At 40.9% G+C, this 22,739-nt stretch overlaps 1 protein-coding gene across 1 annotated transcript in view; it reads right to left on the reverse strand.

The window, feature by feature from the left end:
• Ano4 (anoctamin 4) overlaps positions 1 to 22,739 on the reverse strand; it is a 190,987-nt gene that overhangs the window by 127,762 nt on the left and 40,486 nt on the right. The window contains exons 5-6 of the mRNA XM_035451372.1: positions 8,539 to 8,639; positions 4,982 to 5,026 (exon numbers count right to left, since the gene is read on the reverse strand). Coding sequence (XP_035307263.1) covers positions 4,982 to 5,026; positions 8,539 to 8,639 — 146 coding nt within the window. The remainder of the gene's footprint in view (positions 1 to 4,981; positions 5,027 to 8,538; positions 8,640 to 22,739) is intronic.

Consider the following 22,739-nt stretch of genomic DNA (forward strand, 5'->3'; position numbering starts at 1 on the left):
TCCTTATTAAGACAGAAGGGAACACTCATTGCCTATGAAGCTTTTCTAATAACTTCCATTCTATAGGCATGATTCCTAAAATCATGTTGCCTTTAGCACATTGTGTGTTGTCTGCCTATAATCTCAAACTTGGGAGGCTGAAGAACAAGAATTTCTGCATGTTCTAAGTTAGTCTGCACTACATAGTGAATTCCAGGCCAGCCCAACTACACAGTGAGATTCTGTCTCAAACAACCAGGAAGATACAACAACAAAAACATGGTTCTCTCCTTGCAGCATCAACATCACTTAGTGTTTAAGAGAAATGTAATGTATCAACTGCATTTAGGCCTACTGAATCAGAAATCCTGAGGATGGACCCAGAATCTGCCTTTTTAGTAGCTTTTGAGTAATTCCAATGCATATTTGAGAATGCTGTTTCCATAGAAACTGCTACTATGGCTATCATTAATGACTTGTAGATGTGATAAATAGATTCTCATTTGTCACCACCCATCAGAAGCTGGAGAACACACACCCCTATGTAAACTTGTTTCTGGTTCTGTTGATATCACCTGCTCTTCATTCCCCTTGTCTCCAGAGTCTTCCGTTCATCCTCTCCTGTCTCTTCTAGTCCCCTTAATTCAGATTTTAAGAGAATTTGCAATTGGGTCCCTTCTTTTTAGTCTTTGTATCTTTTTCTGGAAATCCCATACATGCTCCTGGCTAGAGTTATGGCTTCTATGCTGCTCATGTCCAGTTGGATTATCTAGCTTTACTTTTCACTTGGGTGGCTTCATATAAGTTTCAATCACCTCCAGGACATGAATGTTCCTGCAATGTACTGAGTTATAATTCAGGATTTTTTGAAACAGGGTTTCTCTGTGTAGCCCTGACTACCCTGGAACTCACTCTGTAGACCAGGCTGGCTTCAACCTCAGATATCCTCCTGCCTCTGCCTGCTGAGCACTGGGATTAAAGGCGTGTGCTATCACTTCCCAGCTAATAAGGCAGCATTACTAAAAGAAAGTCACTATCTACCTCATCTCACACGTATATCTGCTGCATCTCCATTCTACTTTTGCCTGCAGCTGTAGTTTTTCTCAGAAGTAGGGGAGGTTTCTTCTCAACTCTCAATCTTCAAACACCTGTGAAGTGCAAACCCTTTGCCTAAAATTTAACAATTTTATTTAATTTGATTTTTTTGTTTATTCAGAAGGTAGAGTTATGATTAAAAATGAAAGCTAAAGAGACAGGAGAAAATGGGTAGAGGAAAGGAGAGGGAGGGAGAAGGGATAAAGAACAAGAGAGCACAGAGAATGGGAATGAAGGAGCATGAGAGAATAACTACTGTAGCTTATTTTAAAGAACTTTCTGGTTATCAGAGTACTATGAATGTATTATGCATTATTAATGTCCCTGTTTCCAGCATGTTCAAATATGAACTGGATGACCACACAGCAGTGGTTTCAGAATCTCATGAAAGACTGGACTTAGAATCTCAGTGTCTCAACCAACTTTGAGATTCTGTTTCCTTCTGCCATCATTTAAGTCTTCAAGTTTTTCTACTCATCTTCCATTGCTAAGCAAATATTTTAGTCAAAAGTCAGTGTCTCAGATCTCAGATTGGGAGCATGGAGGGAAGGGAGAGGGAGCTAGGAGAAAGAGAAGGGGAGAAGAGGAGGGGTGAGGAAGACATGAGGGAGCAGAAAGGTTGAGTCGGGGGAAGAATAGAGGACAGCAAGATAAGAGGTATCATAATAGAGGGAGACATTATAGGTTTAAAGAGAAATCAGGCACTAGGGAAATGTCTGGAGATCTACAAAGATGACACCAACTAACAATCCAAACAACAGAGGAGAAGCTCCCTTAAATGCCCTTCCCTGATAATGAGATTGATGACTAACTTATATGTCATCCTATAGCCTTCATTCAGCAGCTGGTGGAAGTAGAAGCAGACACCCACAGCTAAACACTGAAATGAATTGGAATCCAGGTGCAGAGAAGGAGGAGTGATGAGCAAAAGGGTCCAGACCTGGCTGGTGAAATCCACAGAAACAGCTGACCTGAACAAGGGAGAGCTCTTGGTCCCCAGACTGATAGCTGGGAAACCAGCATGGGACTGATCCAGACCCCATGAATGTGGGTGTCAGTGAGGAGGCCTCAGAAATCTATGGGGACTTTTGTAGTAGATCAGTACTTATTCCTAGCATAGGCATGGACTTTGGGAGCCCAACCCACATAGAGGGATACTCCCTGAGCCTAGACACATGGGGGTGGACCTAGGCCCTATCCCAAATGATATGAAAGACTCTGAAGACCCCCTATGGAAGGCCTCACCCTCCCTGGGGACCAGAAAGGGTATGGGATAGGTAGGGTATTAGTTGGGGGACAGGGAAGGAGGGGAGGGAGGGGGAACTGGGATTGACACGTAAAACAATCTTGTTTCTAAATCAAATAAAAGTTGGAGGGAAAAACAAGTCAGTGTCTTCCATTTTAGACAGACTTGGTTATGTGTGTGGTGCAGTGTGTATATGTATGGGTGTGTATGGATGTGTGATGTGTGATGTGTGTGCAGTGTGTATATGTATGTGGTGTGTGGGTGTGTATTGTGTGATATGTGTGTATGGGTGTGCTCACCTTTCCTCCCACTCTATTGTGTATGTGGTGTGTGGTGTGTAGTGTGTATATATGTATGTGTGTGTGTGTGTGTGTGTGTGTGTGTATGGTGTGTATTTATATGTGTGTATGTATGCAATCTGTGTGTATCTGTGTGTGTATGTGCGTGCCCACCTTTCCTCCAACTTCACTGTGTGTGTGTGTGTGTGTGTGTGTGTGTGTGTGTGTGTGTGGTGTGTAGTGTATGTGTGTATTTATATGTGTGTATGTATGTAATCTGTGTGTATCTGTGTGTGCATGTGCAATCTGTGTGTATACCTTTCCTCCCACTCCACTCTTCTTGCACATATATGAGATTCATGAATTCATTCACCCCACATATTAGGTACTGGATGCTGAAAATGTGAAACAGAATGTGCTATCCTTAGATTGCCATGGCATCCTGGTGAGGAGAGAGAATCTCTGCAGTGGGCTGCAGGATGAGGTGATGGGACTAACAGGTACCTGTAGGAGAAAGAAAAGAGGTATCTTTGACCTACTCAGAAAGGCCAATTGTGGGAACTGAGTTTTGAGGTCTGGGTAGGTATTATCCTGGTGAGAGCAAAGAAAGCACTATCCAGAAAGACTACTCTGTAACAATTTGTAAATGCAAGCTGCATGAGGCTTTGGGAGCCATGCGCATTGATATAGACAAGGAGGTTGACTGAAGAAAGTTTATCCAGGTCTTGTTTAAGCCAAGTCTTTTCACTTCATTTTGGCCACAGAGGACAATTTTCTTTCAAATTGTCAGAACAGAGGCAGGAATATAAAATGATCTAAGATAGACAAGAGGTAATTAAAGTTCAGCTAAGGAATGGTAGTGGGCATGAAGAGCATCAAATAGATTCTAGAAATGGCGCAGCACATGCAGAATTCAAGAGGCTGGTAAGAGGAGTGCAGAGTCCAGTATGACCCTGAGGTATAAGTCACACGGCTATGCAAAGAGCGGCACAGAGGTAGAGACTACATTGAGTATAAATGGTTACTTGGTAAATAAAATCAGGACTTGCTAGACTTAGAAGATTATTCTTTAGAAGAAACAAGAAGAGAGTGAGATAAGAGGTGGAAAAGGAGAACATACCCACCTGAGGCTACTTTCACAAATATCCCATGTGGCAATCACTAACAGATAACACTTAGGAACACAGGCTACACACGAAGCACCAGGAACCCCAAATGGTAGAAATGAAGTGTTTTCATTTTACAGAGGTAGAAACAGAGGTGGGGTGGGGTGAGGACCACAAATCTTCACTTTTAAAGTTTCCAGATAATTCTGCCGCTGGCTAAGACTTGAAAACTATCAACATGGGCTTGAGTGTGGTTCAAAACTTCTACCAAAGAGAATTCTATGGTAAGGGAGTGATCTAAATCATGGTGAGTGAAAATGCCATACCTATTGCCTAATGAAAGAGCTGCACAGGGAAATGTTGAAGAATCATATCATAGTTTCTGTGGAAGCTGCTTCTCTTGCCATACTCTGCTGGTACGTACATACTTGAGGACACCCACTGAAGTACATTATCTACCAATCTACACAGACTATAAATAGAATATAAAGAATATATGTTAGATATTCTTTATGTTACATATAGACTATAAAAAGTGGATCTACATATTGAACCACACTGAATTGAATTGCCTTAATGATTTTCAGGGAAACCCAAGGGATCCCTATTTAAGCCATCAATTTTGGCTCAGGGTGAGTAGGTATATAAGACCAATTAAGATTTTTAATTTAGAGGCACCAATGATCGAAAAGTGAAGCTAAGTAGAGGATACCTCTGGCATTCCCCCTTGGCTTCTAATGGAACAACAAGGAAAACAAGCTTTGGAAGGATACAAACTACAGTAAGGACAGTGTTCATCCAATGGTTCTCTTTCCATGCAGAGTGCCATAAGAGCTCTCCAGTGCAATCTGAATATTGTATCAACCAAATGTCACTGATACCAAGAAGTCTCAGCTTTTTGGCAGAGTGACCACTTGCACTTCAAATTCTCACAAACAGTGGAGGGAGAAATTTATGTGGAAAACAACAACTTCTAGGCTAAAATGCCTTCAATTGGCTGGAATTTGGGGCAATCGATTTTTACAGGCAGGCTAAACAAGCAACAACCTCAACACACTTGCAGATACTTTGTGCATGCTCCCAGGTGTGCCGCTGAAGTGGGGCAACTCTGAGAAGAACATTTGCAAATTTTTTCAGGCTAATGTGAAAATGTGATTTTTGGAATGTACTTGATAGTCACTGTATCATCTACCATCTTCCTGGGCTTGTTGATCCTTGTCATTGCTAAGGTATAGTAGTCAGCATGCAACACCACAGGGACAGAGCGAGCTACTAACCTGCTCATGAACTTGTACCGGCGGGGCAGGTAATAGATTTTTCTCCTGGAAGAACAGCAAAAATGAAGCCAGTCGAGAAGAAAACCCATCGTCAGTTACAGTTTGAACTAGCAAGGAAGGAAAGGAGATTGAAGATAGAATCCTGTAAGAGGTGAAGAAGAAAAAACTAAAGAGAGATTAACAGGGGGAAATGTAGTAGGGACACAGGGCAGCACTTTGGGTCGTGACACCTTATGGAACAGTTTCCATCATGATTTCATCCTTTCATTACTGTAATTGTTTCAGAGCTGCATCTGGCCTACAGCACATGAGAAGGCAGCATGATACCTTAGGGAGATAGTGTTTCTCAAGGATTCAGTGGAGGTCCACTTTCATCCCGGGAAATTCAGAGGGCTAGGGGTAACATACATAATTTAACAGACATGCTATTATATTAAGATAATATTTATATAGCAATTTTGGTTTACAGAACACTTTTATCACAGCATTGCTAGTGTTATAAAAACATATATTTCACTTCCAGTACAAAAAAAGATTGTATCAGTAGTCAACTATAAATACCCACATGGGTATAACCACCACCTTACTGTTTACAGCTCAACTAAACAGGAAAAAACACAAGATCCTAGAAAACAAAAACCAAGAACGGGATACAATAAATATCTGCTATGTTGCTTCACTTTAATTTTAATTTTTAAAAATATTTAAATGAGAACTCTGGGTGTGTTTGAGTAGACAGCCTGTGCAGTGGACACCTCATTAAACCCAGTTTCTTTCTGTAGTTAGGTGTCTACAAAGGGATCAATCATGAGATTGAGGCAGCCCTTGTGTATTCTGCATGGCCACTGTGCTACTTTGCTTTTGTAAAGGGGGGACTTTACATATTAAACAATATTTGCCACATTTGGGTTAACAGGTGCAGAGAATACAAAGCCAGAGGTTTGGGCCTGGAAGAAGGAAAGGACAGGTTTTTAAGATATCATATTCTGTATGATTCTATATGATTCCACATGATGACACATATTTATAAGCCTGTATATGAGGAGGTCATAAGCTTTAAACCTTAATTAATAATATGCTGCAATTGATCCATTAACTCTATACAAGCACCCACACTAACATAGATGTTGGTAAGAAAACTGAAGAAGGTGGGTATATGAGACACACTGTACCATAGGCTCAATTTTCTTTAAACCTAAAAATGTCAAAATCAGCCCAATATTTTTAAACCACAAATTTATGGACACAGAGGTACTTAAGAAGCAAGTTTATTAGAAATTTCCCACAAAAAGCTATTCTTACATTTCTTTTTAATAGTTGTAGAGTTCAACAAGAAGGAAACTAAACCTGGGATTTAGAAGTACTGTCCACTGAAAGTAACAAGTCATGTAAGATTCTTTGGAACATTTGGGTTCAACTAACTTGATATCTGTATATGTTCCTAAAGTGGTATGATGGGAAAATTCCTCCTTTGGAAACACAAGTGCCTCGCAAAGCCACATGTAAAACCGAGGACAATACATGCTCATGAAGGTTTGCATGCTTTGGGTTATAACAGGTGATGCCATGCTCAGGTAAAATCATATAAATATTAACGAGGCCAATTACTATCACATATAACGTTATTTTCTCTTCCAACTGTTTTCCTGTAGGAATTTCTACATCTGATAGTAGATTATTATTCAAATTCATTTTTAGTTTACTGCTTGCATCGTAATCTCTTAATGCTGCATAAGAAAACTATTGATGTTACCTGAGGCACAATTTCTCTGCCATGAAATGTACTTGCTGTATATTTTCTATCATGTGAGGTCAGGCCCTTGGGAGATGAAATCCTTCCAAGTTCTACGAGGTCTGGCTTTGTTTTACATCATTCAAGTTTCTGTCTCCTTAGGTTCTTTATCATGGAGGTATGTTCTTGTTAGAAGGGTTGTAAGTTTTAGACGGAAGGGGGGGGACGGGAGGGATGTTAATTTCTATCTAAATGTAATTTAGAGTGCTTTCTTTCCCTTTTGTTCTTAAGCACAATATGGTATCAATCCATATTACATAGTCATTACATTGTCAAGTCTCAGGATTTAATCATTTTATCATAGCCTCTTTTTTTTTTTTTTTTTTTTTTTTGGTTTTTTGAGACAGGGTTTCTCTGTGTAGCTTTGGAGCCTATCCTGGCACTCACTCTGGAGACCAGGCTGGCCTTGAACTCATAGAGATCCGCCTGCCTCTGCCTCCTGAGTGCTGGGATTAAAGGTGTGTGCCACTAATGCCTGGCTAGCATAGCTTCTTTCACACAACTTTTTTCCTCCCTATTGTGTATTTGCATGTATGTACAAGACTGTGCTTGTGTGTGTGTGTGTGTGTGTGTGTGTGTGTGTGTGTGTGTGTGTGTGTATGTGTGTGTGTGTGTTTGACCTAGAGTTCTCAGATTTCCTTTTCAACATTTTAAATACAGAAAGAAATCATAAGACCAGAACTACACTTATCTATTTTGAGAATTTCACCTCCAGGAAAACAGATGCTTGAAACCCCCGCCTATATTTTGACTTGATATTGGGACATAAGACCAATAAACAAAGAAAATAAAATGTTCTGAGAGATGTATTACAGGCTTATGAATAGAAATTGGCCTTTTGTAAATCTGTAAACCTGTAAATCTCTCTTTCCTTCTCCCCACCTCCTGCCCTTCTGAGTTTAGCAGACGGCTGGTTTTCATACTTTTAACAGCTACTAAGAAGCAATTTTGTAGAGTTGATACCATCTTGTCTAATTTTTGTCATCTATCTCAGTCTTATTGGCAAGCTGGAAGGTCAAAGCACTTCACACAAATCACTTTTGAACTGTCCTTGGTACTAAATCACTTTGCCTCTCAGCAGATTCTATTGGTGATTCCTCCGACCCCATGCCTCACTCTCCCCACATACATCTTTGCATTTGTAATCTCGGGTTTACTATCTCATTTTGTTGTTTCTAACAAATGAAGATCACATTTCCTTAACCTACAATGAAGTAAGAATAGACACTGTGAGATGAAGGCAAATTGATCCTTTTAAACAACCTAGCAATCCATACAAAGTAACTTTATTCACCTTGGGACAACTACCAATTATTTTTACATATATAGAGTCTATGACTTCTTTATTTTAAAAGCAGGTTTTTTAAAGGTCATATTTATGAAATTTCTTAAACTTATTTCTTGGAAAAACTGATTTTTTTTCTGGAAGGTACTGTTCAGTACAGACCATGGTATATGATGTCTAGCTGCTCAAAGCAGCAATACACAGAAATTCTAGAAATGACACTTTCAAAATGCAAATGCTACTTGGAAATGCTGCTTGATAGCAGGAAGGAGTCACTGTGGGCACGATGATTGATTTGCATTTTCTAAACATTAGGAAAAATTTCTGCTTTAATGACTTTTCCAGCCTGTACTATGATTTTATTTGTTCTAAGAAACAATGTCATTAGGTTTACAGTGAAGCAGCAGAGGGAGAGAGAGAGAGAGAGAGAGAGAGAGAGAGAGAGAGAGAGAGAGAGCAGGGAAACACATTCACACCTACCTGAAAGGCATCCTTACATTCATTTGTTCTGCATATCTTCCAAGGACTTCCCATGGGGCATGCAACTTCACAAAGATAATGTCACTATTTATTAGAGAGGACTGAAACAGAAAAAAGAAACTAAATTGAAAAGTATATCCAAATCTCCCCCAGTTTAAATGCAGCTGGAACTTGGAATGTATTGGAGTTTATAATTTGGGGAATTCTTTGGCAATAAACCAGTCCCTTAAAGTGTGCATATATTCATTTAACAAATACGTTCCTGTTTCAAGCACTGGAGAACCAGCTGTGCATAAAAGAAAGAGTGATGCTTATATTCTCCATCAATTTTAAAAAGGGATATATGTCAAAACAGGTTTAAAAAACAGGGATAAATTCAGGCAGTGTGAATACTGTGAAGATGAGATACTGGGAAAGAGTTGTGTGGAGAAGGCACACGTTACGTTACACAAGGGATTGACAGGAGGCCTCCTGTGGATGTGACCTAAGCTGAGACCTGAAGGAGGCAGACACTAGCTGGGAAGAGAGTGTGGATGTGTGCCAAGGTTATGAGCTGAGAAATGAGTGGCTAAGGTGTGTGAAGTAGAGGAGTGATATTAGAGGCTGGGGAAGTGAGCAAAAGACAGTGTGTCGCTCTTCCCACGCTGTTTGTTCTCATTGGTAGAACATAGGGATGCCTTCTTGATTTTAGTGTTCAGAGATAGCTGTGGGTTCTTGGTGGAGAAGAAGTTACAAGGGAGAGGTTTATTGAAAGGAGGGGAGGAAAGTCAGAATATGGCTCAGTGGATAAAGCCCTTGCCATACAAGCATGAGGACTGGAGTTCATGTCCCTAGTACACATATAAAGAGCTGGGTGGTATGACCCCACTGGAATCCCAGCACTGGAGGCAGAGGTGAGTCTGTGAGGTCAGGCAAGAGAACTTGCTTGAGTAACTGAAATGGAAAACTGTCAAGGAATATACCTGATGGCAACCTTTCGTCTCTACACATGCTCACACACGGGAACCCACACACATGCAAACACTCATACAAACATAGAAAGTTATCAAGGAACTCATACAAAGTGGAAAGTTATCAAGGGACATACTGATAGCAACCTTTAGTCTCTGCACATGCTCACACACATGAATCCACACACATGCAAATGCTCAAACAAACATTCCCATACATCACACTCATATCCCCTCCACAAAAGGGCAAAGAAAAGAAGAAATACTCCCATCTGACAAGATAAAAGCAAAAGATGATGATGCAGTGTGGAGATGGAGGTACCAATGAGGTGAGAGATCTAAAGCTGGGCTGGTGCCAGGCAGCCTCTTCCAAGGCCTGCATTGGGTCTTTGGGGGCTTTTCAATTGACAAGTTACTTGGACATGGAAGTAAACTAGAACTTGACACCCTGATAAGAGCCCTACAGATTTTGGTCTTTGCCTATGATCAGAAGGATGTGAACAACCAACTGCAAAATCTTTCTTTGGACTTGGCCTCCCAAAGGGAGAGAGTAATAGGAAGAGGTAGAAGAAATAGTCGGAATGTGTAAGGTGGTCACTTGTTTACCCAGATACTTCATATGCATGCTACATGCCTCTTATACTGTTTTTTAAAAATAATTTAAGAAAGTTAACTTTAACCAGGCCTTCCTAACTCTCTCTGGTGCCAGTTAAGTCCCTATACTCCACCCAGGCCCTGACCACTCTGCCCAAAGTTTCCTCATCTGCCCAACTCCTGGTGCTAATAAGTAAGAGCTCCTTGGATCTTGAATTCTTTTCCCATCCTTCCAGTTTCTTTAACTCCTGATGCTGACTGGTAAGTAGTCCCCAGACCACCACCACTGAACTAACTCAAAATGTTAAAATTCCAGGGCGAAACCAGAAATAGCTTGAGAATCCAAGACATGTCATCTCTAAAAATTATTAATCCCATAATAATAGACCCCAATGAGAATGACCTAGAAGAACTTCCAGACAGAGTTCAAAAGAATGATAATAACTACATTCAAACAGAAGACAAAATTTAAGTCATGGATGAAATGAGGATGTCAATACAAGATATGCAAAGAAAAACCAATCAAGAGAATTGCATGAGAAAAGCCAAACTGAAATGATGCTAGCAATAAAAAACTCAAAAATCCAAATAAAACCCTCAGTGGGAAGAAAGCTTCACCAATAGAATGGGTGGTATAGAAGACAGAATATCAGGACTGGAAGAGAAGACAGAGAAATTACACCACTCCGTAAAGGTCAATGATAAATTTATAAAAATCCACAGGCAAGAAAAGTTCGGAGAGCTAAGGGAAATCAAGAAAAGATATAACCTTTGGAATATGGGCACAGACAAAGGAGCAGAATAACATACCAAAGGCATATAACAGACTTTCAGTAAGACCATGGAGATAAACTACCATACTTAGAGAAACAGATTCCCACCTAGGTGTACCCAGGGTCTGTCCAACTAATCAGAAAAGAATCTCCTCATGACATACTGTAATTAAAGCACTAAAAATATAGGACCAAGGAAGGATATTGAGAGCTAGAGAGGGAAAGGCCAAACTTTTCAGGCCTCACAAAATAATACCTGATTACCCAACAGAAACTTTTAAAGCCAGACAGCCCTGAGAAGAAGTATTTCATGTCCTAAAAGATAACAACAGTCAACTCAGATATTATACCAGCAAACCCATCTATTGCAACTGAAGGAGAGATAAAAACAGATTAAAGGGATTCATGACCACTAAGCCAGCTGTACACAGGATACTAGAATAATTTAGTCTGAAGAAAAAGATAAACACATCAAAGAGGTCATGAGGAATTAATAAATGCCAGGGTAGTTAATCAAAAGAGAGCTAAAAGAACACAACAGAATCAAAAAAGTGACAGGAATTAAATACACATCTATCAGTAATAACTCTGAGTATCAATGGTCTCTGTTCCCCAAATAAAAACACAGGCTATCAGATTGGATCAGAAGATATTATCCATCTTTTTCCCACTTCCAAGAGATAGCCCCCTACTATCAACAGGAGACCTTAGGGGTAAGGAGTGGGAAAAGGTACTCCAAGCAGATGAAACTAGGAAACAAGCAATAGACTTCCAACCAAAACTAGGCAGCAGACACCCAGGAAAAACTTACAGGCGAGGACTGAAAAGACTCCAGTAGCCCAGGAAATAAGACAAACCATAAATAGGATCTCATGAAACTCAAGTGTCAGTACAGCAAAGGAAACTGTGAAGTAAATTAATAGGCAGTCCACAGAATAGGAAAAACATCTTTTCAGCTATTTGTGACAGAGGATTAGTGTCTAGAATACACAAAGAATCCCAGAAACTAAGCATTAAGAAAACAACCCAATTAAAAATTGGTGTATGGCACTGAATAGAAAATTCCTTTAAAAAGAAATGCAGATGGCCAGGAAACACTGTAAGAAGTGTTCAGTATCCTTAGTCATCAGGAGAAGGCAAATCAAAGCTACTTGTTTCAAGAGCCCACCTCACTCCTGTCAGAATGTCCACCATCAGGACTACAATAACAATAACTAAGGCCACAAATATGGCAAACAGGGAAGTCTTACACACTGTCAGTGGGACTACAAACTTTGGAAATCAGACACAATGTTTCTAAAAAATATAAAAGAAGTAGAACTTCTGTAGGATCCACCTATTCCATGTCAGGGCAGAGGCCCCCACCAGACTTTATAGCCTACCATGGAGATACCTGTGCATCCTTCATTACTGCTCTATGCGCAATAGCTAGGGAATGGAATCAACCAAGATATCCACTAACATAAATATGGAGAAGAAAATGTGACAAATATACAAATAGAGTATTATTCATCTGTAAAGAAAAAATGAAGTTTATAGGTAAATGGATATAACTTGGAAAAATATGCTGTGTGAGGTAACCCTGGTCCAGAAGGGTAAATTCCATATGTGGATCCTAGTTTCAAATCTTTCATGTTGTGTAGTTAGTTCAGAGAATAAGTAGAAGGCAGGAAAGCAGAGAGGAGCCTCTCATGGAAGGGCATGGTAAGGGGGGAAGAAGGTTATAGATCAAAGAGAAATGGTGGGGAACGTTGAGGGAAGAAACGCTTAAGCAAGGAGGGGAGTGGACTGTGGGGCAGGTGGCAATCGAGGGAGGAAGGTGGAGACCTAATCCAAAGGGAAGGAGTATAAAAATATGGAATTACACTATCCTATAACCCAAGTAAATTATGTAGAGGGGAGGGAATACTGAGGGTTAGCAGATTAAGAAAGCGTTAAGGTAGGGAGAGGAAGTAGAAGGTAGTGACTGGCTTAATCAAAACCAAGAATATATGAAAAAGCCCATTGAAACTCACTAGTCAATAAGATGATTTCAAAATATAACTTAAAAAAAGTTCAAACAGAACTGACCTGCCTAGGTGGACTATGTCACTTCCAGAAGGCAGAGGTTATTAAATGAGTCACAGTACAAGGCATGGGGATGCCTCTGTAGTTACTGGCTAGGGAGGACCCAGAGGTCTCTAAAACAATACAAGTTATTTCCATTGCCCTTGGTTACCTACCATAATGTCACAGTTAGACCCTATACTGAAAACAAAACACACTTTGTCTATAGGTTACAGAAACATCAATTTCAAACTGATTAGAAAATATTCTCCCTACTTGTAAACTTTCATAGTACTAAAAGAATCTATGCAGGTGCTAGAGGATAAAATGTATCAGTGGTCTTATCCAGTCCTGAACCATGCTACCATACTGACCTGCAGGTAGGATGTACCTGCTGGGCAAGAGGCATGACTCTTATGGGATGACTAACTGATTTTCATTGAATTTGAGACTCTCCACAGCAGAGAATTCCATGTCTGGTACTATAATACTTGTCCAAAACTCATAGTTTGGAAAGTCAGAGGTCCTAGAGTAGAACTTGTTATTGTTACTTTGTTAAATGGCCATGCTGTCAAACTGTCTTGCAAATATTTATGTGTATATGCGTAGACCTGTGCTGCCCCCAACTGTGGTCAGAGAAGCTTCTTTTGCAGTGGAAAACAGTCGGTAGAGATAACTGGACGAAGGGCTGAGAATGAGATACTGGGTGCTCAGCCCTAAAGGAGACTTCTGTACTAACCCACACCACCAAGGCTTGGGGAACCCTGGGAAAGAGGAGGCAGGAAGAATGTTAAGAGGCAAAGCAAAGGGAGATGTTCTGCGAAACACTGTCTTCTGACCGTGACAAGGCTATAGCAATCAAGACATACATAAGATTAAGCCAGCCAAAATTGTGGCATCGATGGGGAGATGTTCTTAGGTCCCACCCCCATTCTGAGGAGGTATTGGCAGTGAAAAGTAGCTGGGGGAGAGAGAACCATTGTTTCTTGAAGCCACTGGAAGTATTCCCATGCTCCAGTAGATGACCCTACATTTATGCACATATAGGCAGCACTAACTTAGAGAGTTATAAAAAAAAAAAAAAACAGGAAGTGGCAGTGCATACCTTTATTCCCAGCACTTGGGAGGTAGAGGCAGGTGGATCTCTGAATTTAAGGTTAGTCTGGTCTGCAGAGTGAGTTCCAATACAGCCAGGGATATACCCCTCAAAACAAACCAAAAGAAACATAAAGTGTGTGGGGGGGGGCATGTTATGTAAAATATGGGGAATTTAGAAGGGGAAATGGTATATGGATATGATCATATTTCATATGTATATTAAATTCTCAAAGGTAAGGAAAAGTTGATAAAAACAGAATCTCAACTTTATGTTCTCTCTGAGATAAATCTTTACTCCAGGGAATTAACTTTTTTATTATTTTGCTATGTGTATGGGGTGTTTTGCCTATCTGTAAGTCTGTGTAGCATATGTGTGTGATGCCTGCAGAACCCAGGAAAGGGCATTGACTCTCCTGGAACTGGAATTGTAGATGTTTGTATGCCATGTGAATGACAGTGTTCTCAGGACCTTCAGTGCAATGCCAAAATCCCCAAGAGAGAATGGCCAGTACCCATTTCCACAATGGTGCGGAAGGGGCATCTCAAAAATTAAAATTTCTGGGCATTCAGACTAAAGAGAGGTTTCACTTTCTAACTTGGGACAAGTAGGATCCTGAGTTTGGACTTTCTGAGGACAGGGAACATTTCGGGCGCTCTGTGCCAGCAGCAGGGCTTGGTATAGAGGGAGTATATGCCCCTATATTAATGAGATACAAATTTTCTCTGCAAACTGTGACCATTTGGGCCAGTGCAGAAGAATGCCTGGAGTCACAGGAAGCTGGAAGTTAGTATCAATGATGTGACGTTTAGAACTGACATAGCTAGTTACCTTAAATAAATGTGGCAGGCCAGTGATCCATTCACTCCATTCTCCTTGTGCAAACCTGCATGCTCACATTCTTCCTCCCCACCTTCCCCAGTACTTCATCCCCCCTTCTGGTTCTCCTTCCCTTCCACCCACCCTCCCTCTTTCTCTCTCTGTCCCCCTCCATGGTACTGTTCCATGCATAACTGTAGTTTCATTTATGCTAATCAAGAGCATGTCAATGTTTTAGGCTTTTGCTTTCCAATATATTATATTTCCAAAGTTATAACACACATAGAAGATCATATCCAAATGATTGTTATTTCTTAAAACATCATCTTCTGTTTATATTAAAGATACAGTTCTGAGATGATTTTGTGCCATCCTCACTTGGGGTGTGTGTGTGTGTGTGTGTGTGTGTGTGGTTAGATAGCTGATCCCAAACTTTCTAAGCAGCCTAGGTTAGCCTTGAACTTGAGATCTTCCTGCCTCAGTTTTCTGAAGGCTAGAGTTACAGGTAAGCAACATCGTGTCTTTATCAGTTGGAAATTCTAATTGCTTTAGTGGGATTCTTTGTGTATATAGTTGCATCCTACATGCCTCCCCAAAGCCCATGTGTTGAAGGCTCCCATGTGTTGAAGTCTCCCATGTGTTGAAGTCTGCTATGTGTTGAAGTCTCCCAAGTGTTGAAGGCTCCATGTGTTGTATGTTCCCATGTGTTGGTCTCCCAGGTGTTGAAGGCTCTCATGTGTTGAAGGCTCCCATGTGTTGGGCCCCCATGTGTTGAAGGCTCCCATGTGTTGGTCTCCCATGTGTTGAAGGCTTCCATGTGTTGAAGGCTCCCATGTGTTGAAGTCTCCCAAGTGTTGAAGGCTCCATGTGTTGAAGGTTCCCATGTGTTGGCCTCCCAGGTGTTGAAGGCTCCATGTGTTGAAGGTTCCCATGTGTTGGCCTCCCAGGTGTTGAAGGCTCTGTGTGTTGAAGGTTCTGTGTGTTGAAAGCTCTCATGTGTTGGTCTCTCATGTGTTGAAGGCTCTCGTGTGTATGTGGCTCCCGTGTGTTGAAGGTTTTCACTAGTTTACAGGTATACTAGAAAGTGTTGGAACTTTCAGAAGGTAGATCCCAGTGGAAAGAAATTATATCATCAGAGAAGGTTTAAACTATCTATCAGAGACCTGCCCCTTTCTGTTTTGTTTTCATGTCCTGTCACCATATGGTAAACATGTTTGAACTACCATATGTTTCCTTGTAGCAGACCTAAAAGCAAACGAGCCAAAGTACCTAAACTGTGGCCGAAACCGTACCTAAACTGATACTGTGAGCTAAGATTAACATTTCCTCCTCTGTAAGTTTCTCTCAGGTACTGTGTCACAGTAGCACAAAGCTGTTTCCTGTAAGGTTATTTTTCACCTTCCTATAAAAGAGTAAAATTATGAAAACACAGGCACACAACACTTGGGAATGCTATTGATTTGCATAATCTGACAACTACACATAATCAGACAAACTTTAATTTAGAACACAATATATGTTTAGAGTATAATTTATCCATGGCTTTGCGGTGATGGCTAATCTTGCACAGAATAAACCAGCCAGTGGAAAAACCACCACATTGGAACCTATACAAATGCGTGAAAACATTGAGAAAAATGCCTTAAAATATCCCACTCAAGGACCACCATTAACGCTGCACTTTGGGGATTGAAAATGCTAAGTTCTTTACCTGAACGTTGACTTGCTTCATCCACTAAAATTCCATGATGGTTTTTAGAAAACCGTAGCTTATTTTTACTTATTTTCCCTGATATTTAAATAACTTTATTCACAGTGCTTTATTCTGTCAAAACACTTTCACATGTTACCTCATTTTATCCCCACACAAGCTCATGAGAGAGGCTTTCTTGGCTGGTTTAGAAGAGAGAGAGGCAGATCAGCTGACTCCTGAGCACACAGAATGTCTGTCTGTCCCAGACACAGCTGTTCCCATGCCCACAGCTTTGCCTCTGCAAACTTTATCTCGGGGCTTCTTAAGGTGCACATTCTCTGAGGTGCCCTTCTACCAGCGTACATAGGAAAATCTTAAAAGAACATTCCATGTTAGAAATCAAGCAACAGCATCAAAGGACTCTCTTAGGATAGCTGGAAAGGAAACTTAAGCTACCAATGAACCAGAACTGGACTGGGGGCTGCCATATTTATTTTGATTATCTTGAAAAATGGGTTGACATGTTCCCTAGAATAATTGATAAACACTTGTTGATGGGTTCTATGTGTTTTTGTGTATGTCTAAGTGCATCCCTTTTACATGATCTTGGGGGAAATTTAGTATATGTGTTTATTATTTGTGTTCAACTATTCAAGCAGTAACTAACAAGGCTGACCTATACAGAACACTTTCTGAGCGCCATCCCTGAATAATAAATGTGAAACAGATGACTGGTAATTATACGGCTCATACATCACTCTTTTCTCTACTGCCGAATGATCATGATGCCATTTCAAACAGATCTTCCCTTGTTATTAAGTGTCCCTTGCCACAAAAATCCAAACATGCAAGTGTCAGAGGCGACAGAAGTGAAAATGGGTTACATCATTAAAATTCTGCAGTAAATGTCCCTTAGGGTAGAACCTTGGTGAACAGAAAAACGATGGTTTAGTGACATTTAGAAACATATGCTTAGACAAACAACTGGAGAAATTATCAAGTAGCATAGGAACTACCTATAACAGAAATAGATAAAATACTTTTTCTTTCATTCAACAGGAATTATATTTAATATCTTCTAAGTACTAGATTCTAGGAATAAAAAAGTATGCAAATCACAGTCCTTGTCTTCGGATGTAAGATTAATGCTAAATAGAGAAATAGGAGAAAGTAAATAAATGAAGCCTTATACCATAATCTAAAAAAGAGATCTGCCTCACAAAGTGTGTGTGTGTGTGTGTGTGTGTGTGTGTGAGCGTGAGTGTGTGAGTGATTGTGTGTGTGAGTGTGTGAATGTGTGTGTGAGTGTGTGTGAGTGACTGTGTGTGTGAGTATGTGTGTGAGTGTCTCTGTGTGTGTGTGTGAGTGAGTGTGAGTGTGTGTGAGAGTGTGTCTGTGTGTGAGTGTGTGTGAGTGTGAGAGTGTGTGAGAGTGTGTCTGTGTGTGAGTGTGAGCGAGTGAGTGTGTGAGTGTGTGAGAGTGATTGTGTGTGTGAGTATGTGTGTGAGTGTGTTGTCTGTCTGTGTGAGTGTTTCTGTATGAGTGTGTGTGTGTGTGTGTGTGTGTGTGTGTGTGTGTGTGTGTGTGTTCGTGTGTTACCATCCACCTTCACTTTTTCTGACTAATGACATCATTACAAAGAAAAAATGAGGGGAATCATGTTTGCAAATAGAGTTACAGAAGTAAGGAATGTTGGTACATGGTTAGACTGTGGACTCAGACAGTCTGGAAATGTTCACCTCAAGATGACCATGAGAAGATATCTTACAGCACATTTGATGAATGAGTCTGGAGCTTGCAGGAGAAGATTGGACCAGAGATACAAGGCATATGTAGCCAGGATAAGATGGGGTTTGAAATTTAAGTACAGTGCTGCCTGTGAGGCTGTGCTTCACAAGTTACATGGGAATGTAGACTCTGAGGCTGGACACAAGATATCCACACTACCCCTGCCAGCCCTGTGATCCACACTACCCCTGCCAGCCCTGTGATCCATACTACCCCTGCCATCCCTGTGGTCTATATTACCCCTGCCAGCTCTGTGATCCACACTACCCCTGCCAGCTCTGTGATCCACACTACACCCTGCTAGCCCTGTGATCCACACTACCCCTACCACTCTGTGATCCACACTACCCCTACCACTCTGTGATCCACACTACCCCTGCCAGCTCTGTGATCCATACTACACCCTGCTAGCCCTGTGATCCACACTACCCCTACCACTCTGTGATCCACACTACCCCTGCCATCTCTGTGATCCACACTACACCCTGCTAGCCCTGTGATCCACACTACCCCTGCCATCCCTGTGGTCTATACTACCCCTGCCAGCTCTGTGATCCACACTATCCCTGCCACTCTGTGATCCACACTACCCCTACCAGCTCTGTGGTCCACACTACCCCTGCCAGCTCTGTGATCCACACTACACCCTGCCAGATGTGTTCCTCCTAAGCTATTGAAGTTCCCTGTGTCTCTTTTGTTTTATAGATAAATGGAAACTAATATAAACACATATCTGACTGAATTATATTAAATGGCATTAACATAGGTGAGTTTATGAGAGAATATGCACTCATTTATTAGCGAGTATTACCTCCATGAAGGACCAAAACAAGTCACAGCCTGGGAAGGTGGTAAAAAGGAAAAACAACATCTGTCAGAGACTGAGAAGTCTTTGACCACAAAGCTTAACCAGAAAGAAAAAAAAGCCCTGAGAGCTAAGCTAAGCCCACAATTCCTGTCACCTGTCCCTTCAAGGCCTCAAAGTCTCCTATAGGCTCAACTTTGACATCCATTCATTCAGTATACTAAAATAAATAATAAATAAATAAAATGAGTCAGTGACCACTTTGTGCCAGTGACTCTGACATGACACAGTAAACATAATTTTCAGTTAGAAAACAAAAGGCAGACACACATATACATTATTTCTAAGCAAGGATGGGGGAGAAATGCTATTTTAGACAGAATGGTGTGGATAGGCCATTGAATACAGTGTTTTTAACCAGAGTTCTAAAGAAAGTGCTGAAGAAGTCTGCTTTATTACACACAAAGAAAACACTCCCAGGAGTAAGAGAATAAAAGGTAAAGAGTAAAGGCCCCGGGGCATAAACATGCTTGCTGTTTTGATTTATTGAGCGTGAAGGGTCAAACTGGCATGGCCATGTGCATTTGCTCAGTGACCCCTCAGGGACACTACACTACACTAATATGAGAAGAAAACAAAACCATAAGATTATGGAGCCAAAGGTAGATATTAATTTCTAACTGATCCAGGTAAGCTTCTTGGATGGAGAAAATGGTGGTGAATCTATTAGGACAGTAGTGACAGAGGCGGGAGACGCCACATGAGGTCACTACATGATAGACAGATTTGGGGCTTTTAAACATGTAACATCACCCCATCTTTACACCAACCTCATGAGACTGCTCTATTGCCACTCCCATCTTCACACCAACCTTACCAGGCTACACTACTGTCACCCCCATTAAGTGCACTCAAGGAATTAAGACACAAGACAATAAATAGACCAAGACACAAGAGAATAAATAGACCAAGGAAGTACAGCCCAGGTTCTCACCAACACAGTGGGCTTCCAAGTTGCTTCTCCAAAAGAGGACAGCTAGGACTCACATAGGTGTCCTTAGTTATCTATTGGTTCCCATCACAATCTTATAGAACAATTAGTTACATTTTAAAATCTTGAGTAGCGTGTGTAGTGATTGCTCGAAATATCTTGTGATTGACATACGGCCAATAGTTAGAGCCAACTTCCATGCTAGTTCTGCCTCTTACTCCCTGTGTGTTTCTGGATACATTAGTTAACTTGTATGCCCACCTTGCAAGGCTCCTCTAAGGCTGATGTGATTGGACAGAAATGGTCCAACACGAGAGTGTTCGCTTCTTCCTCCCATACTTACTAAATGCTTGGCTGGCATTCAGACACTAATAACTGACTGGTGCTAGAGTTTCTCGGTGTGCCTGTAAACTACTCTGTGAAACTGATGGAAGAATATACATTTCTGGAGAGTTAAAGATCTGAGGGAAATCACTAAGCAATTTCAGCTCCTCCCAGGGGGGCTGCTATCTAACCAGCTGTGTGCTACTGGGCAAATGACTTGCTCTTTTCTGAGCTTCATATTTCTCTGAAAAATGAGGGCATATGTCTCCAAGGAGACTGTTTTTTTGTGCCTGTTATTCTTGATTCTCTTGGAGACACATCAGAGTTTGAATGCAGTTTGAAGAGGCTTTTTGGGTGATGGAACTGGCATGTACAATTCCATTCTACTCTTTATGCGCATTCATACACACACAGAGAGTGAAAGGGGGGGTAAAGAGAGAGACGGGGGAGGGGGGACTGTGACTGTGCTCCCAAGGGAAAGAAGCTTTGTTCTAAATGACCAAAATACTCAATCCTTGAAGATGACATTAGCATCTGCCATAGGAAATAGCTTTGAACAGACTGTTAAATGTGGATTCCCCAAGAACTCTAGTCTCATTTTCCTGGTCCTCATTGAATGGACTCACTTCTTCCCAATGTCATTCAATGTCCCTGATATCTCCAAGATGCATATCTTTGAACCAGAGTACTTGTCCAAGTTCTAGATCACCCTAGTCAAGGCTTACATGCTGTCTACTCTTGGTTGTTTCAATGGTGTGTCTGACTCAAGATGCTTAACTAGGCCCAGTTCTCTGAAGAAACCATTTTTCTCACTGGTGTCAGAGTTATTCACTTCGTGATTTAAGTCCAGCCATCACCCTTTACCCATTTAAAATTCATGATACAGCCATTTAATCACTAAGTCTTATTGATTTTATGTTTTCACTACCCTGAATCTATCTACATCTCTTTACAGATGTTGCCACCATCCTTCAAGTCACCATCAATCTGTCTTCTTCTGAAATACTGCAGTAGCCTTATAGATGAGTTCCCTCATTCCATCCTTACCTAAATTGTCACTGACATCAAAGATGTCTTTTAAAATGCATTTTGATCCTCCTGCCTCTGCCTCCTTCATCAAATCCCACAGGTATGGACTCTGGAAACTGTTGAGCTGCCTCCAGGCTGTATAGTGTGCTCCAGATTCTGAGCTTTTGCACAACTGTCACCTATATAGGGTGAGCATTGAGTCGTTTGTAAGCTTTCACTCATATTCCTATATGTAATCCCCCAAAACTCACTAGTTTACCAAGTTGGACTTTGGTGGAAAAAAAAAAAACCAATGCATTGTGATCATGGTTTCTTGGATCTCTTTGGAAAATGAGTAATGCGGCAATTCCTTGTCTTGTGCCACTTCCCTCTGTCTCTGAGCCTAGCCATGGTGGATTTCTTTCTTTCTATATCCAAACTGCCAAGCTTCTAACAGTCTCATATGGAAGTTCTTTGCCTGATAAATTCTTGGTTTTTTAGGTCTAAAGTTGTGGGGCAAGCAGATGTCTAAGACAGCAGAACCCAAATAATGGCAGCCAGCCTCTTGAGTGTGGATGGGTACTGTGAATAGAAGGAACAGCAGTCCTGTGTGGCTCAGATACCCATCACTTGACCATGGGCTCATAAAAAAAGAATCATTCCAAATTGCCCTTCGCTAATCAGATAATCCTCACAAGAGTGTCTCAATGTAAGAAAGAGTCTCCTACAGGCCTTGAAACCATGTGCTTCCTGTTGTAAGGGAGCCTGTGAGGACAAGAGATTGTGAGCAGCCTCTGGGAGCTGAAAAAAGTGCCTGGCTGATGGCCTACAAGAAAATGAAGCATTAGTTCAGCAACCAAAAGGAACAAATGACCACATAAGAAGATCTTGAATTCCAGAAAGGAATGCAATCTAACTGACATCCTCAGGATATCATTATAGGGTCCTAATTAAAGGATGTACCTGAGATGTACCCAGACTTCTGACCTTAGTGAACTATGGGCGCATAAACACAGGCTGTCTCAAGGTTCTAGTGCTGAGACAATCTCTTCTGTGGTGATATAAAACTAACACAACACACATTATAGCAAATTAATGCTATAATGAAATGCTTCACTGTTATGTCAATGATACCATTGTGTACAGCTTTGTCCAAGTGATATTGCCAGGACCTAGAATGTTTCTAAGCAATTGCTTATTGAGAATTGTTAAATTAATTATAGCAGTTTGGGATCTATATGTCCAGTAGTTTTGCCACATTATTTATTACCTTGTTAAAATACTATTATTAGAAAAATATTAACTTTCTCAATA

The sequence above is a fragment of the Cricetulus griseus genome (assembly GCF_003668045.3).
Source record: "Cricetulus griseus strain 17A/GY chromosome 1 unlocalized genomic scaffold, alternate assembly CriGri-PICRH-1.0 chr1_0, whole genome shotgun sequence".
Lineage (NCBI taxonomy): Eukaryota > Metazoa > Chordata > Mammalia > Rodentia > Cricetidae > Cricetulus > Cricetulus griseus.